Here is a 16,889-nt window from a genome sequence, read left to right on the forward strand (position 1 = left end):
TTAGCAATAGATTTTCAGGATTAAGGTAGGCAACTTTGTATACAAATTGACGATTAGCAATAGATTTTGGGAACCCTTGAATTCTCTTATCAAATATTGCCAGCGGACGTCCGTACCATAGAATACTATAGTATTCTATGTCCGTACATATTCTGACGTCTGCATGTGAACCAACCGCGAATTAAAATAACGGCGTAATTTATCAAACATTAAAATTATTATATAAAGCTGGTAATATGCAGTCCGCTATCTAGTTGTTTTTTATACGTCGATGTGCTGGTTATATCACAGACATATAATAGTTTGTATTTTGTTTTTTTTATATATTCGTGGTGTACACAGTCTGTTATTATTATTATCATTATATGATAAGTAGTAATATTCTGTTATCACTTCTACGTGATTGCGGTGCCCAATGACGTTACAGAACGCGGATCGTATGATTCGGGAAGGTGATCTGAGTTGCTTTATTGTTGGCACCTCCGTTCCGATGTTTTTAAACGATGCTTATCAATAACGGTGTTCGGCGCTCGTCAAATACTCAAATAACAAATAAAATTAACTGGCAAAGTGGCAACGAACAAGTACGGAGTCGACTCAAGACCGAAAATAAAATATAAAAATACGTTTCGGTAATTTATGACAAACCCGATTCCCGTCTTATTCTTGGCTTATTTTACCATACAAAAAGTATCAAAAATGTTGTTCCTAGTTGGATTTTTCACTAAATATCCCGGTCATCTCATGATGGCACCTATAATTCCCGTCTAGGTAGTACATCGAAGTTCAACCTATACAATTGTGTTAACCACATCATAGTTGAAGATACGGTTGAATTTTAATATATTTTTGTACTTTGGTGTGTCCAGATCTCTGAGGAGAGATCCCATGGATTCGAGTAATGCTGCAAACGTTTCAGATGACGAAGAATCGTTTTATGGCGTTTTTGTGGATACTGACATTGACGACAGCAGTAAGTTTTGTCTAATTTTTTTTTTAAATTTAAATTAATACCCTCGTTAATACCATTATTTTAAACCATAGGCACTCCTAGAGTGTTCACTAATTTTCAAGAAACACTTTCTGCAGTCAAATCCAACAAAACCGCCAGATTCAAGCTGTTTAGATCAGCAACTGAAGCTGAAAGATTTAGCGTCTTTGGGCAAGAAATACCTATAAAACAGATAGAAAAAAGTACACCTAATGCATCTACTAGTTTTACTTTTAAGTCTTTAAAATCTGAAGATCTGGTTGCATTTCGTCGTCTAATTGAAAGCGGAGAACTAGATAAAGTGAAACTGGCTGTGAATTCAAATCCGAGGTTTCTTGTTAGCAGTGGTGATACACCATCAATAATTCAAGTAAAATATTTTAAAGCTAGATATTATATTGAGGGTCTATTATTAATAAAACTTTCACTCCTACACTATTTATTTTGCAATCTGTTTAAAACTTAAAACTTATAACTTAGTTTTTATTTTAAATATGCTTTATATTTTATAAACTGTTAAGCTTGGATATGTTTTTAATTTATTCACCTTGCAGTTTTGTATTCAAAATAGTTATATCTAATAAATGTAGGTTTTTTTAAACTTTTAATTTATAAGCTTATTAAATTTACTAAATAAAATTTTTTTTTCTAGGAAGGATGTCGGTATAATGCTATGCATGTAGCGGCTCGATTTGACCAACCACAAATTGTTCATTTTATAATGGAGTGTGTTACTAGTTCAGACTTTATAAAAAGTTTATATGGTACGGAACAATCATATCTATCACGGAGTGAAATCATTGCAGATTTGTACTTGAACACACCTGATAAAGCTGCAAATGATACACCTCTACATATTGCTTCAAAATTTGGCCATGTGGATGTAGTAAAAGAGCTTATTTCGTATGATCAATGTATATTAACATCTCTAAATAAATATCTTCAAACTCCTAAAGATGTAAGTTTTACTAATGAATTAAATTGTTCTTCAAAACTAAAATATCATATAAAATAACATAGGTTATATGCTCAAGAAACAACAAGGAAATGTATAATGATATATTACACTTATTAGAAAATGGATATTTTGTACCAATGTTTAAATCTGATGATGATTGTGTTCAACCGACAATTGGTAAACCATTTTCACCTAAATCCTCAACAATAATTCCACCATTACAGGTGATAATTATAATATATTTTAAAAAAATTACAGTGAAAACGATTACATTTTATTTTATTATTTTCATTTAGAATGACAATCCTAAATCATTAAATCCTATACTTGAGTTAAGAGCAGTGGCTGGACCAATGAATGAATCACAAGCCCTAAATTTTTGGAAGGATTGGAAATCACCAGTGAGAAAAACACTTTTATCTCCTTCACCAAAAAAGTATTCTTCAAGCCCAAAACAAAATGAGTTTAAAAATAAAAGTATTGAAAAAGCAGGAAGGTAATTAAAAATTATTTCTTATTTTTGATTAGTTGATTATTGTTGATTAGTTATAAATGATTGTTTATTTTAACAAATTATAGAGATTTAGCTGAAAAAAAGAATGTTGGTTGGGCTGAATATTGGCCATTCCTTGATAAAATAGTAGATCTTAAATCAAATAAAGGTTTAGATTTACTTGAAAAATACTTGAAACAAAGATTTAGTATAAAAGAACAAGATTTTCCTGTTAAAGCATCGCCACGAGCTGCTTTACTAAGTCCTATGGATGAATTGTGTAAGGCGTTGGAGTCTATGCGAATTGGAGCTATTCTAAATAGACGAAGCCCTCGAGAAAATACTGTTGTGTCTTATACTTGTGTTGTAAAATCTTGTAAAGTATGTGTTGACTAAAGCAATTTTATTAATTTATTAAAGTTAATATAAATTATTATTTTTTAGGTTTTGGCAGAGCGTTTATCTAATGTAATAATATCTGAAAATAAAAATATGCTAGGCATTGAATCATTAGCTATTCGGTTATGTCATGAAGTTAGACATTTAATGGTTTTGGAAGATAGCTTTTACTCTGATAGTCGTTTTGATTCAAAGGTTAAAGGAAGAATTCATGGAAGAGTAGCTGAGCATCTTTGTCAATTGTTAATTAATAATTTGGAACTTGTCAGCAATGTTTCTTTAATAGTTACAAAACTTCAAAAGTATTATGCGTGAGTAAATTTCAGAATTTTTTTTATTATTTCACTCAAGAGAACATGTCTCCGAGTATTGTCTTTGAGGTTGTCTCTGTCTTGCAAATGTATAATATAAAAATAATTTATATACAACTGTAATATTAGAGGGAGTTGATGTATTATATAACTTAAAGTTAAGAATTTAATCAGTGTTTGGATCTTTGTTTATTACTATATTTTGATTTTTAAGAAAATATGAGCATTCTAAAATTGTAATGTTATATACAGTATTATTACTGATTATCCACAAAATAGCCACAGCAACTGCAGATTAGAACATTTCATACTAAGTGCAAATTGAAACAAAAGTATTATTTTTATATGATAATAAATGTTATTGTGTTATATTAAATAGTATTTTAAATAAATTAGACAAATGCAGAGCAGAAAATCCACTTGCAGATATTTAAAGGTGTACTATACTAAAAATTTGCTTAAAAATTTAAATATCATTTAAATAAACCAACTCGTTAATAGATAGTGTTCTTACATTTAAGTTTGATAATAGAGAGCAATTTACTTTAATATTAAAACTGATAAAAAATTGATTTTCTGAAGTTAAATTTAAGATTTTCTCCCTGTCCTGTAGTATCAGCCAAATTTGATCATTTCAAACTAATAGAGCCGCACCTAATATTTTACTGATTGTATTGAACTCCAATAATTAATATTTTAATCTCTAGCTTTATAATAGGTAAGTCTTTAAAAATAAGACTATTTTAACCTTTTTTTAACAAATTATTTTTTCTACCATTACCTAAAATAAAAATTAAAGTTCAATGCGGTCTAACTTTTTCAGATATAAAAATATTTATCAAAATCCGACAATTTTACAAGCCCTGAGAATTTTTGGTGTGAAATCATTTTTGTCGATACAGTACGCCATATCAACCCCCCTCACCAAGTAGAAGTCAGGCATTAGAGTAGTGGGAAAGTATTATAATTAAGGTGGCAACTAAAATATATAATATCATTTTTAAATCTTATAGACTGGTGAAAAATGTATTAAACTAGCACTGGCTCACTAAACCCCTTAATGGATATTATTTGACTATTTATAATTTATATTGAAAAATTGAAACTTCTAGATGCTATTGACAATAAACTTTAAAAAAAACCTTACAGTTATTCTTAGAGTTCATTATTCATTGCTTTATAATTTATAATGAATAATTTATTTTAAATGTGTACCTACAGTTGTTGTAATAGTAAATACCATTATATTTTTATTTATTTATCGAGTGTTAAATATTACTTACATAAAAAGTCATTAGACAAATCTGGTTGTTAACAATGGAGTAATGAGTAGTAGATAATAATTTGTAGTATACTTGTAGCCTGTAGGTATTCTCAACCTTCCAAAACTTCAAATTAATTATCATATTGACTAGATATATTATTTAAATTGCATTCTTATCGACTTGTTTATAAAAATATATTACAGATGTCATGCAATTGGGAGTCGTAGTGAAATCACTGGAGCTTGCTTGGTAACTCAAATACATAAGATTCTAACTGAAAAGTCTTCTATTATACATAATATGCAATCTGATGATGATGATGAACTAAGTTGTAAGCAATGGTTTTTGACAGCTGTTCCTTGTTTATGTAATATTGAAACTAAAAGGTTAAAACCAAAACAACTATTCTGTGGTAAGTATACAAAATATTTAGTTATTAATTCAGACAGATAGGACATACAGTTGTATTTATTAAACATAAATATATTGTTATATTTCTGAGTTATGTTTAAGTTTTAAGTTAAGTTTTGGATGATAAGAAGATTGTTAAATGTAACAGTGGTCTGTTTTTTTAAGAAACATATTATCATTGAGTATATACTATCTATACTCAATGATATTATGTGGTCAGATTTAGAGATTGATGCAAATGGTGCTGTGTTTTGTAAGATATGTTCTTTTCTACATTGACAAAATATGCTTAAGCTTGTTATGTATTTTTTTCCAATTGTAATGCCATTATTTCTTGCTTTTTGTATTTTTGTCTTATTTTAACAATTTTATGCTGTTATAGGAGCCTTAGATATTATTTTGCTATTACAAATTAGGAAGTTCAAAAAATAGTTTAAATAATTTATTTGAATTAATATACTCTATAACAGGGATGGGTAACTCAAAGTTACTAGAGGCCAATTTTTGGAAAATTAAAATTTATCGGGCTAGAGCATTGAAAGCAAAAAAAGGGGGGGGGGGTTATTTAAAATTTACCTTTTAATTGGTGTTAAATAGATTATAGAGTATAGATGATAAACTTTAAAATTGTATGATGTAATTTAAAAATGTAATTCGAGACAGATAAAAAATACTCGTGAGTCGCCAGTTGCTCACCCTTGCTCTATAAGAATGATCCGTATACGTATAAGTATTATGTTATTGACTTTTGTAATATTACTTGTTATTTGTATCAATTATAATAGTTTCATATTAAAGATATTTAATTTTTCCTTTAGTTACTTTTTAGCACCTTTGTCTTGTACCTAAGTTTTAATATTATATATTTTATTTTAATTAGATGATGGACCTGTTAAAAGACTAAATGAGATTGAAGAATCAAAAAATGTCACGAATGGTAATCATAAATTTCAAGAATTAAATTAAAATATTAGTTGAAGAATTGTTTTATTCTTATTGTTAACCTTTTCACTGCTACACTAATTATGCTCTGCAACCTATCTATGCTTCATAAAATAAAATTTTTATTTTTATTTTAGAAAACTAAATTGAACTTATTATTTAAGTTTACAATAATGCAAGCCAGGGGTTGTTTCTAAATTGTACAATTGATAATATTAAAATATATAAGAACTCAATTAATTGTCTGGAGCAGTGAACGGTGTAAAATTTTTGGATGTAATTGTACATCTGGAGCAGTGAAAGGGTTAAAACGTTGAAAGGACAATTCATAAGTTCAACTCATGAAAGAAGAGAATTATTATCAAATGGTACAAAATAACTAAGATTGTGTCTATTTATTTTTGCCTAACATTTTTAGGCTATGACTCAGATAATGATGTTTTTTCAAGTGCCCCTACAAGTCCATGCAGTGAATATTCTTCGTCAGATGAATCTGACGAATCAAATATGTATCATAACGCTGAGCGTGATTTTTCTTACTTATTATTTTCAAGGTAACTATTTTAATAGCATTTTAGATTTTGAACAAAGCAATTAAATTTAGTTTTACAATTAGGAATAATATTAGATTTTTTCTATTTTGTTACGGCCTTGTAGACCAAAATCAAACACCCAAACACAACTGTCTCCATCCATTTTGCTTTTGTCCTAATACATACCAATCTAGATCCTGGTGGAAGTTTGCAACATCTCCTTGACAAAGTCCTCCCAGCGCAATCATTTTTCTCTCTTGGATATCTTCACCAAAGTTTCTGATATCCTCCACAAACAACCTGCCCATTCCAGTCTTCCTTTTAATCTCATTTATTATACCTGGTCCATTATAACGTTTCTTAGATCTATTAGGTTTCTTCAATATTGTATCTCTTACCACTTTTCTATTTGTGGATCATTTGTATCTTCCATAGTATTTTCCATTCAAAAACCCTCAATCTTAATACTTAACTCCTCAGTCTTTCTTTAAGTTTAATACTGTGACTCGTACATTACTATCAATCTTATCAGAATGATATAAAGTTGCTTTGACTTACATAGGTTGTTCATTACACTTGTTTCCCATTTGGATCCTTTTTAGTAGCTCAGTTTATATTATTTCATTGCTCCTGGATATTTGAATAGTGTAACATCTTTGAAATGATAGGATCTCAACTTAAGTCTTTTCTTCCTTTCCCTGTCTTCTGATTTCCATTTATTCTGTTTTTTTCATTTATACGAAATCCTAATGGCGTGTTTCAAAAAACAAATTGGTGTAATTTGGTGGTTTTCATAATGTTGTTACACCTACCGATAAAATGTACTATTTTCCTTCAATCAATACTCACCCATCCATATTTAATGTGTTGCAACACTTGCACTTGATGTTACCAAATGTCTACTTTCTTAGCTGCTTCTATAAGTATTATGCATAAGTTTCTCACTGTATTAAATATTTATTTAATTCTCTATTACACCATATTGTCTGCATACTCTAAAAAATGTATTGATGTTCTTATATTGCTTTTATTTTATTTTAAACAATTGTTCATATAATGCATATTGTGTCTCAATTGAGAATAATCCATCTGGCAGACCGATTTACGTAAGTGCTGTGCATCTCCTACCAACTTCCCAATGTTAGCTTGATCATGTGGTTCTCATGCTCCAATCAATCGTTCATGATGCTCAAAAAGTGATTGTTCTCTTTTGAGACAAAGTATATTATATGTTATTAACTATTAAGGTTATGCTTCAATTTTTTTTTCACAATAAAAATGAAATACTTTTATTTTATAAAGAACAAAAAAAGTTAAATTTAGTATACTCTGTCCCAAAAAAAGAAGACATGTATTTATGCAATACAAAATGGAACTAGTGATTGTTTAGATTCTTTTCTTTTGGAATGAAGTATATTGTTTAAATAATAATATAATAATACAATATTATATATAAAATATTGGATAATTGTTACTAATTTTGATGGCTTTAAAATGATAAATAATCCATAAGTGGAATATTTTTTTTTCAGGGATTTACCAATAGACTATGATTATGAAATATTTGATGCCATTAATGGCATAAACGTAGACTCCGACAAATATCCATGGTTATATAGGTGGTTGTATTCAATGAATGACTACAATAAATTAAACAATCTGTGATACAAAATAAATGTTATGTATGTCTTTTATGTGATGATTTATTTATAAGTAGAAAATACTATATTTTATTAAATTTAAAATGTGTTTATAAGTTTTTATAATAAATTTAAATACCTAACTAAATGTTGTTAGTATTAAATATTGTAATCTATTTTTAATGTTTTTAATTATTTTGAGTAAGTGTTTTTTTTGTAATAATTTATTTTGATCAATTTTTTTTCAAATTCTAAAGGGTAATTTTTGATGGTGTTGACTGTTGCTCATAAAATAAATTATGCTAAATTTCTATTTTTGAGATTAAATTGTATTGTAAATGTATCATAATATAATCATATAGAATTCTGATACTACAATATAGAAATGTTTTTGGCACAAATCATTTTCATGATTCATGAAGTATCTTGATATGCTTATTGATCCTGACAATATTGATTTGTCATTAGTCACTTGGAATCGTTTTATGTATTATTTATATTATATTAAGAATATATATTTCTTGGTTCTATCAAAGAACTGAAAACAATGATCAAAGTTATTTAAATAAGTTGTTACCATGAGACCTTATTTATAATAATATAATTATTTAAAATTAAATTCAAATTCAAATATCACATTTTTTTTCTTTCTCATGGTTTTTTGGTTTTAAATTCAACTTATTGAATTTAATTGTATTTAAATGTATTTTCCCGATGATGTGACTGGTGTATTCTTATTTTTGTAATTTACCTTCCTTAACGTGATCATGTGTATTTCATTTTTTTTTTTTGTACAAACTACTCTACAATACTTTTTCATTGATATTATACCCATCTATCAGTCTAAGTAAAGATTGTAGGAATTGTAATAAATAATAATTACAGACCAACTATTTGAACATTCATTCGTTGTTGTTCCCTAATCAGTCATTAAAAATCACTGTAACTGAGCTGCTAAGCTTTTTGACGATGTTAAACGTAGACCTATTAACAATTGTTTTTCTTTATTATTGAATACCTATTAGATAATATTTTTGTAAAAAAAATAATTTTGTTGATGCTTTGTTGCATCTTTGGACTAATAAATACATTTATGATAATCTGGTTATTAATTATAAACATGAATAATAGTTTAATAATCATATATTAAAAAAAATACATAAGTACCCATACCAACTGCATTAAATGCACTTATTAAATGTATATTTAAGCTAAGACCATATTCAACAACGTTATTATAAAAAGAAATCAATGTTTTATATATATGTGCACATAATTCTTGTGTTCATGGGTAAGTTTAAATATATATTTAAGTGAAAAATATAGGTACCTATATTACACCTACCTAAGAAATATGATAACTACAAAAATCTGTGAGCTTTTAATCAACATTACACTTATTTTCTATTCGACATAAAGTACATAAAATATGCTTGATTAATAACATATTAATAGGTACCTACATACTAAAAAACAAAAAATAAAAGCTTACCTATACATCTCTTAATTATTATTTTTTTAAATAACCAATAACGAACAAAATCAATTTTGTTGAACACTGGTTTTGCTTAAATGACTGGTACCTATTCCGTTTTCCAGCAGTTTTTTTTATTTATTTTCTCCTAATGACATGGGTATTTAAAAAATAATTGTTTTCTTTCGATCCTCTCCCCATTCGCAGCTAAAAAAAGTACCGATCATCTGGATCTAGTTCTCTGCAATAAATCACTTTCTGCAATATTGAAAATTCGGGAATTTGTTTAGTCTTAGAACGTGTCGTCGTGACTCATGAAAACCATAAAATATTAATTATTATGGTACCATTTTGAGTTTTATTTTCAAAAACAAGAATTTAAAATGTGAAAAATAAGTACCACATATTCAAGTTATATAGTAAATAGTAATACATTATAGGTAAGCGGCTACTACATAATGTGATACATTCATATATTATTAGCATAGTACTACAATGCATTATTAATGCTACTGCCAATTTAATATTATACCATTCGATGCGTTTCATAATATTTTCATCCAGCCTTGACCGGAAGCAAATTCAACTGTATTCCTCCGTCCTTTATGTCCCTCTGCACCGACGCCGGCCGGGCAATAGTTTTTAAGTAGTAGGTGAGAGCGGCTTTCAGGTCCTTGTTCTCCTGTGCTGCTTTTGTTCGTCTGGCGTCGAGCTCCTGACACTGTACATCTACTCGAGCGTAACGCTTCCAGAATTTCGACATTTTATCGAATTCCTAAAATGAACACTATTATTAATAATTATTAAACATTACAATGTGTAAGGTGTTTCTATTGTCATTGATGCTGGTCGTGATTACAATTTATGACTACACGACGTGTAGGTATTGTTGTTTATACACAATTCGGTTTTTTTTATTCACATAAAAATATATAACAAGTAAATAAGAAATAAACTGTCTTCTATAAATTTGTTTTAATTTTCCAAGCCAATTTTTTCTTGATTTATGAAATTCATTAATTGCACTGATGTACCTATTCTTACATTGTTTTTTACAGTGATTTTGTAATAGGGGTTTTTTTTAAACGACACTAATATTATATATTATTTAATAAACACCTAAGAAACCAACCTAGTGTAGAACAATTTAATTTTCTTAGTATAAAAACAATTTTTTTCCAAATTTGAATTAGATATATATTTGAAGTGTGTTTTGCATTAAAAAAAAAAAACCATCCTGCAGTATAACAATTTATAATAGTATTAATAACATGCAAATATGTAGTACACTAATATACTAATGCATTAAATCGAACCGTAGGTTAATAATAATATGTACCGTGTGTATTTAATATTTTGATATAATATATATGTTACATTATGTATAGGTATACTTAAAGCCTATTAGGGACGTAGGCCGTTGGGTATTATAGTCTATATTACACTCTACATAAAATATTCATATACGTACTCCTCCGTTATTGTCTTCGTCGGGGCAGACTATGTTATTATCATCGTCATTCATTAGTTTGGCACAATTTTCCGCTGTCTTAATTATTCTCTCGCCCTTTTTTGTAATGCTTGTTAATTTCTTAACACATCATCAACAAAAACAAATAATTTAATCTTTAAATAGAACAATAGTTATATTGTACCTAGGTATGCATAAACTTAGCCATCCTTACGTCGATAACGTTTTTGTATACTCTCGTCATTGCTTCAAGTTTATTTTTATACTCGTTTCGCTTAACGGTCAGTTGATTTTGTGCCACGAAACCTCGTTTTATGAGGTCTTCACGGTCCTGTTTCAATTCGTTTTCTCGTTGTGCATACTGGGCTTCACGTTTGGCACACAGCTGTGTGAGCATTTTGATCTCTTCCTGTGTACATAATACAATACGTGTAATAACTAATGAGTAATGAGTATGAGTGCACAATATAATGCCACTGTGTCAGCTGCAGTCAGTAGGTGGGTTACTCAGGTAGGCAACCACTCAGTTCCTATTGATATTTTTATGTACCCATATATTATACGATATATACCATTATACTAGTACCTAGGTACCACTATATTGTATTATGGTCGACGAATCTATTTAATTAACTTCTACACCAATTTTTCGATTTCCTAGTCAACTTTTGTGATTTTGTAAGGTTTTTATTTAGTTTAAGCTATTAGTTTGAAGTAGCCTAGTACCTAGATACTTATTTTAACTATTATTTTCATTACCTACTGTTTTATTTTAAATGGAAATCTTGAAAAAACGTATTTTTATATGTCGAGCAATACCTATTTATATTTTTCAAAATAATTTGAATGTAGGTATCCACGAATATCCCAAAATTGAACAAATAATTTTTAATTAAATACATTTAGGTTAATATATGAAGGTCAAGAGTACTGCATTTCAGAATATAAAGCTATGGGCTTGTATGAAAAAAGTGAAGTATCAAAAATATGTTCTAAGATAAAAAACTTTAAAATTAGATTTTTGGCAGAAATTTAGTGTTATACCTAAGCAAAAGTGAATACGAAATTGCCTTTATTATATAGGTACAATTTAATTTTTAAAAAAGAATTGGGATTTTTACGTTAAATGGATTACTTTGTGATTGCATACCTACGTTTTAAGCTTAAGTGTAATCTATATTATACTGTTATAATGTTATTTGTTAAGTTAAAACATGAATATTGTATTGATATAAAGATAAATGGATTATATTTAGCAAGCTACAACACTGCATTGCTTGTTGACAGTAATTTAAGTATCCATTGTGTTTGTGTTTGAATTTTATTTATTACGGTAAATATTATATAAGTGTACAAAGGGTGAAAGGGCATACAGAATATTCATGAATTCGTTTGTTGTTCTCTTCGATAGACGCGGTATTGGCTTCATCTCGCATTTTTAAATAATTGTAATGATTCTTTTTCGACTCAGTTTCATTGCTGTAGTCGTCTAGTACTTTCTGAAATTTCTTCATGGTCGTTTGTATCTCTGCGAAACGTATTTTTGTGAACCTGTCTTTCTCGAAAAGCATCTATATTCAAACAACAGACATCGACAAGTCACAATAATAATGTTACAACTTTTAATGCATTTTTATTTCTTATTTCTAAGTAATACATTAAAAAATATTTTTAAAATTTAAAATTATGAAAAATGATACGTTGGTGCAGTCGATTTTTCTGAAAGTGCAAATGTGCAGTGGGACCTACACAATATGAAATATAATCAGAATTTAAACGAAACATATAGACATAGGTACTATATTATAGATACCGACCTCGTTGTTTAACACGGCAATTGAGTCTTCGAAATTTATGTGGGTTTGTTGTGTGTCGTCGTCATTGCGTGCCTCGAAAATAATGGACATAAGGTCCAAGCGCTCATCGTCTCTGCTGAATATATCTCTCATCCACCTAAAGTTATGTTTCAACTCGTCTAACAACAACTGCTTTTTGTGTTCGTAGCGAGCGTGGAGTTCTTCTAACGATTTCTCGTGGATACCTATAAAAGCAATACAAACGTTGAAACGTGGGTATAGTATAATAGTGTAATTTCAAAAAGAGACCACTCATCAACTTCAGGATAATTAGGTTATATTATTAATAATAAAACAACGGAAGTTTGCATGGGCGTAGGTAAGGAGGGGTTTTGGGTGTTCAAACACCCCCCGAAATTAAATAAAACAATCTTGAGCTTTTTGTGAATTTTTTCGAGAATATTATTAACTCGTATATTATTTAGGATTTAGACAAAAACCCCCTCCGAAAATATTTCCTACCTACGCCCATGGAAGTTTGGCAGTAGAACTGGAATAGTGTACCAAACTACCAACTATCTAAAAACAAATTAAGAAATATAAAATTACCATTTCAAAAATGGAAATATCACCTAGTTATAAAAATAAGAGAAGAAGTGATATGGATAACACTCCGATTACCCGAGTGAGAACGAAACACTCACACTCAACCGGCCCCTAACTCCCATAATAGGTACCGCATCACTCATCAACAGATAATCGTATCCAACACATGACCTTAAACTTGAAAGCAGTTATTAGATCAATAGTGTTATGATCAAATAATTTGTGATTAAATTTACTATAATTTGATCTAAGATTTAGTTATAGCGTGTATTACATTTTTTAGTAGGCTAATAACTATTGAGTATTAACAAATACGTAATAGAAGTAGAAATCGTAGAAGAATTAAGAAGTAGAATTCGTAGTACTGTAGTAGAAGCCTTAACAAATAATAATAAAATACTGTCATTAACGTACTATGGTCTATGACACAGAACATCTATTAGTTACCTGCAGGTAGATATGTAGCCATGTAGGTATATCTAAATATCGTATATAAAATACTAGTTCTATTGCAATATAGACATGCTTAGAAAAAAATAAACAATGTATACAAGTAAATATATATATATTTTGTCCCTACACACAGCCACTGGTTTGCACTTTTTACAACAGTAATCACATCGTGTTCAAGGTGTAGATAATAATATTATGTCATCTTCAAACATCTTATTGATTTTACAGTCAGGTGCCTACTCATCATAGAGCGATTGCATATTATTTAACAGTCCATCTGTGACTCGTACAAACATATTTTTCCGTTTGCACATTGTCACACATGTATAATTGGCTACGAAAAAATATGTATCAAGTGTAAACTTTAAATTGTTCTAAGGTTCTAACCTTTTAATAAAAAAAAAAAATAATATTATTATTATAGTAAACTGAAACATTAATTTTAAGTAGGTAGTTAATAAAATAACACGAATTGATAAGATAATGGTTCACATAAAATTTAGAAAGTAAGACACAACTTGGTTAAAACCATATTGGTTCATTAGTAACTGAATAAATGTTTTAGCTTTGAACTTTGAAGTAAAAAATATGTATTATGTCTTATTCGATATTTTATTACTCGTTATTAAATTGTTGCAATAATGCAATAATGTATATACAGTAAATAATTTTTATCTGATACACAATTTGACGGTCAAAGACTGCGTAAAATTATCCTGTAATGTGTATACGGTAAAATGAAGATTTTTGGGTGGTGCTAGTTGTGTATGGTGTGATTATCGTGGTTAAAAGTGTATATCCGCTATGAAGGAACTAAATATATATCTACTACTTAAGTACACCCGAGTCCTATACTTCAATGGTACATTTCATTTAAATACATTTTGAATTGTATTTTTGGGTTTAGAAAATGTACAAGAATTTTTATAATTTTATTGGATTCGCTTAATTTGTTTGATTTTGAAAAATTTTCTCATTTGATATAAAATCTTAAATCATAGAAAAAATTTAACCGGAATCCAAAAACGATAAAACGAATTTGATAGTAACAATTTAAGTAGAGTACAATTTATTTATAGATATTTTTTTACCATATCTAATACAATTTATAACCCAACTTGTCCAACATATATTAAAAATCAATATAAAAGATCATTATGAAAAAAATATAATACAAATATATTATGTAACTAGGTAGGTACTAATTATATTATAACTTACTCAAGAACTGAGATACAATCTCAGCATGTGCTCCGTACTGTTTTAGATTTTGTTCTTCGGCGTCTTCTAAATCTCTCAATAACATGTCTATGTGGTCGTTTTTGCAGTCTAATAAGATTTGGAATCGGTTTTCCATTGTCTACAGGTGTTACACACATGAAACAAAACGATAAATAGGTAAGTAATTCTATTTTAAGTTCTAAATTAGAGTCTACAATCAATTAATATCGCAGAAGTTCTAACAATCTTAGAGGTCAAAAAAGTCATAAAACATATTCAAAAATTCCCATTTAAACAGTTATAAATTATAATTGAGCTTTTCAAAAAAAACTATTCTATTCAAACAATTTTTCATAGAACTGAAAAAAAATACCTAAAAAAATAAAAGTGCACAAAGAACCTACTGAACTAATAACCCAATAATTTAATATCTAAATTGAAATCAGCAGTAAGTATAGATATTTATTATTTATTTTCGATAGTGCGATAAAAGTTCAGACTAATACGAAATTCACCAGCTTATTTATTAAATAAACATCAATAGTTTTATTGGTATTTAAAAATTTAGTTTATAGTTTATACTGTATTTGGAAACATGGAAAATAGTTATTGATAATAATTTAAGAGTGGCCTGGTGTGGAGCGGTATTTGGCTTCAGTCACTAACGTGTTCTGGAGTCAAGCATCAGCCCGGATTCCGGATGGGTGACCACTTAGGATTTTAGTGACATATCCTAGCCACATAATTACATAAAAAAACACTATAAGGCATTCGAACATTTCATTGTATAGATACCTATTACACTATAATAAACATTACCAGACTATAATGTATTAACGTGCAAAAGTAAGTGTATTTAAAACTTTAAATCATTTAGATCAACACACAAGAATACAAGATGATTGTTGTCATTATGCTATTATAGTGATAAAATGGTTAACACTTAATAACTTAGGTTCTTTTAGTTCTAATAAATAAACACTCAATAGGAATTTTCATATTAAATATTATTAATATGTTCTATTTTTTAATTTAATTTTATGCTTATATTATTATTGTTACTTTTTTAAAAATTCTCTAAATATTAAAATCAACTATTAAATTTGATGTCTAATGTTTGTAAGAATATGAAATATGCAGTGCTATGTTTAAAATAGTACCCATATACACCTACCATCATTTCGTCTTTGAGCTCCTTGCACTTGATTTGCCGCAAGTTGTGTCGCCATTGCTGGTTCAGTTTGGCAGTATTTAGACGGGTAAATGCTTCTTCTTTTTTCAACTTGCTCTATTACATAACATTTATAAAAATACCATTAACTAAAAAAGTAGCCGAACGCCTGGCTTGAATACCTTTAAGTACGTGGCGACCAATTGTTCTTTCCGTCGTTTCGTCTCTTCTTCTATGGCTGCCCGGTGCTGCAGGTATCTCAATTTTTCCTCATCGCTCATTCGAGCCAATTTATTACTTTTCTTATTCTTTTTAGGTCCCATTTTATTATTTTTCTGTCGATCTAGTGAGCAATAAGATCAATCTTCTGCGTTACGATATTAATAAGTGAGTACCGTGCTGCAGGAGTAGAGTTAACTAACTACTTATGAGTAATGTGTAGCAACGTAACGCGTAATCGACTAAACTTTTTGTTTGGGTAGCAACCCTATTTTATTTTCAAGTTATACATTTCTCTAACAGTATTTTATTTTATTTTCTGAATTAAAAATTACCCTGTTATTTCCACTAAGTTTCTAGAAATAAATCACAAATTCATGTTTTGTATTTTATTTTATTCAAAACGAATGCTTATAAAAATTTAATTAGAGAAATACAATAAAGTTTGATAAATAATATATATTTGTCATCGTTCACGTGATCACTAAAATAAATATTTTTTTTCTGAATAATTACAATTACCTTTAATGGTGTT

General features: G+C 28.5%; 2 protein-coding genes across 5 annotated transcripts; one reads left to right on the forward strand and one right to left on the reverse strand.

Annotated features, from left to right (window-relative positions):
- Nucleotides 1-145: 145 nt before the first annotated feature.
- LOC111039956 (ankyrin repeat and LEM domain-containing protein 2) lies at nucleotides 146-8,041 on the forward strand. Of its 4 annotated transcripts, none has more exons than XM_022323631.1 (12): nucleotides 147-771; nucleotides 870-973; nucleotides 1,045-1,361; nucleotides 1,644-1,949; nucleotides 2,012-2,173; nucleotides 2,246-2,445; nucleotides 2,529-2,823; nucleotides 2,887-3,152; nucleotides 4,621-4,829; nucleotides 5,709-5,765; nucleotides 6,189-6,324; nucleotides 7,836-8,041. In XM_022323631.1, exons 2-12 carry the CDS (start codon nucleotides 889-891, stop codon nucleotides 7,966-7,968), a joined length of 2,166 nt encoding a protein of 721 aa, XP_022179323.1. In that variant the 5' UTR covers nucleotides 147-771; nucleotides 870-888; the 3' UTR covers nucleotides 7,969-8,041. The 4 variants fall into 4 exon arrangements, with proteins under 4 accessions (XP_022179325.1, XP_022179323.1, XP_022179324.1 ...); XM_022323632.1 differs by having other exon boundaries at nucleotides 147-632; XM_022323630.1 differs by having other exon boundaries at nucleotides 161-231; nucleotides 343-973.
- Nucleotides 8,042-9,166: 1,125 nt separating this feature from the next.
- Nucleotides 9,167-16,478, reverse strand: LOC111039958 (coiled-coil domain-containing protein 65-like). Its single transcript, XM_022323634.1, has 8 exons — nucleotides 16,318-16,478; nucleotides 16,139-16,252; nucleotides 14,965-15,103; nucleotides 12,706-12,929; nucleotides 12,262-12,459; nucleotides 11,103-11,297; nucleotides 10,889-11,008; nucleotides 9,167-10,192 (listed from the first exon to the last, which is right to left on the reverse strand). Exons 1-8 carry the CDS (start codon nucleotides 16,456-16,458, stop codon nucleotides 9,974-9,976), a joined length of 1,350 nt encoding a protein of 449 aa, XP_022179326.1. The 5' UTR covers nucleotides 16,459-16,478; the 3' UTR covers nucleotides 9,167-9,973.
- Nucleotides 16,479-16,889: the final 411 nt, after the last annotated feature.

The sequence above is a fragment of the Myzus persicae genome, unplaced genomic scaffold (genome assembly GCF_001856785.1).
Source record: "Myzus persicae strain clone G006 unplaced genomic scaffold, MPER_G0061.0, whole genome shotgun sequence".
Classification (NCBI taxonomy): Eukaryota; Metazoa; Arthropoda; class Insecta; order Hemiptera; family Aphididae; genus Myzus; species Myzus persicae.

Excerpts from the sequence above, each read along its gene's own strand:
- LOC111039958 (XM_022323634.1), bottom strand. The coding sequence starts at position 16,458 with ATGGGACCTAAAAAGAATAAGAAAAGTAATAAATTGGCTCGAATGAGC. Across the intron at positions 15,104-16,138 it reads AGCTCAAAGACGAAATGATG|ACAATGGAAAACCGATTCCA; the intron begins GTAGGTGTATAT and ends TAACACCTGTAG. Across the intron at positions 11,298-12,261 it reads AACGAATTCATGAATATTCT|GAAGAGATCAAAATGCTCAC; the intron begins GTATGCCCTTTC and ends TTATGTACACAG.
- LOC111039956 (XM_022323631.1), top strand. The coding sequence starts at position 889 with ATGGATTCGAGTAATGCTGCAAACGTTTCAGATGACGAAGAATCGTTT. Across the intron at positions 2,446-2,528 it reads AGTATTGAAAAAGCAGGAAG|AGATTTAGCTGAAAAAAAGA; the intron begins GTAATTAAAAAT and ends AACAAATTATAG. Across the intron at positions 2,824-2,886 it reads GTGTTGTAAAATCTTGTAAA|GTTTTGGCAGAGCGTTTATC; the intron begins GTATGTGTTGAC and ends ATTATTTTTTAG.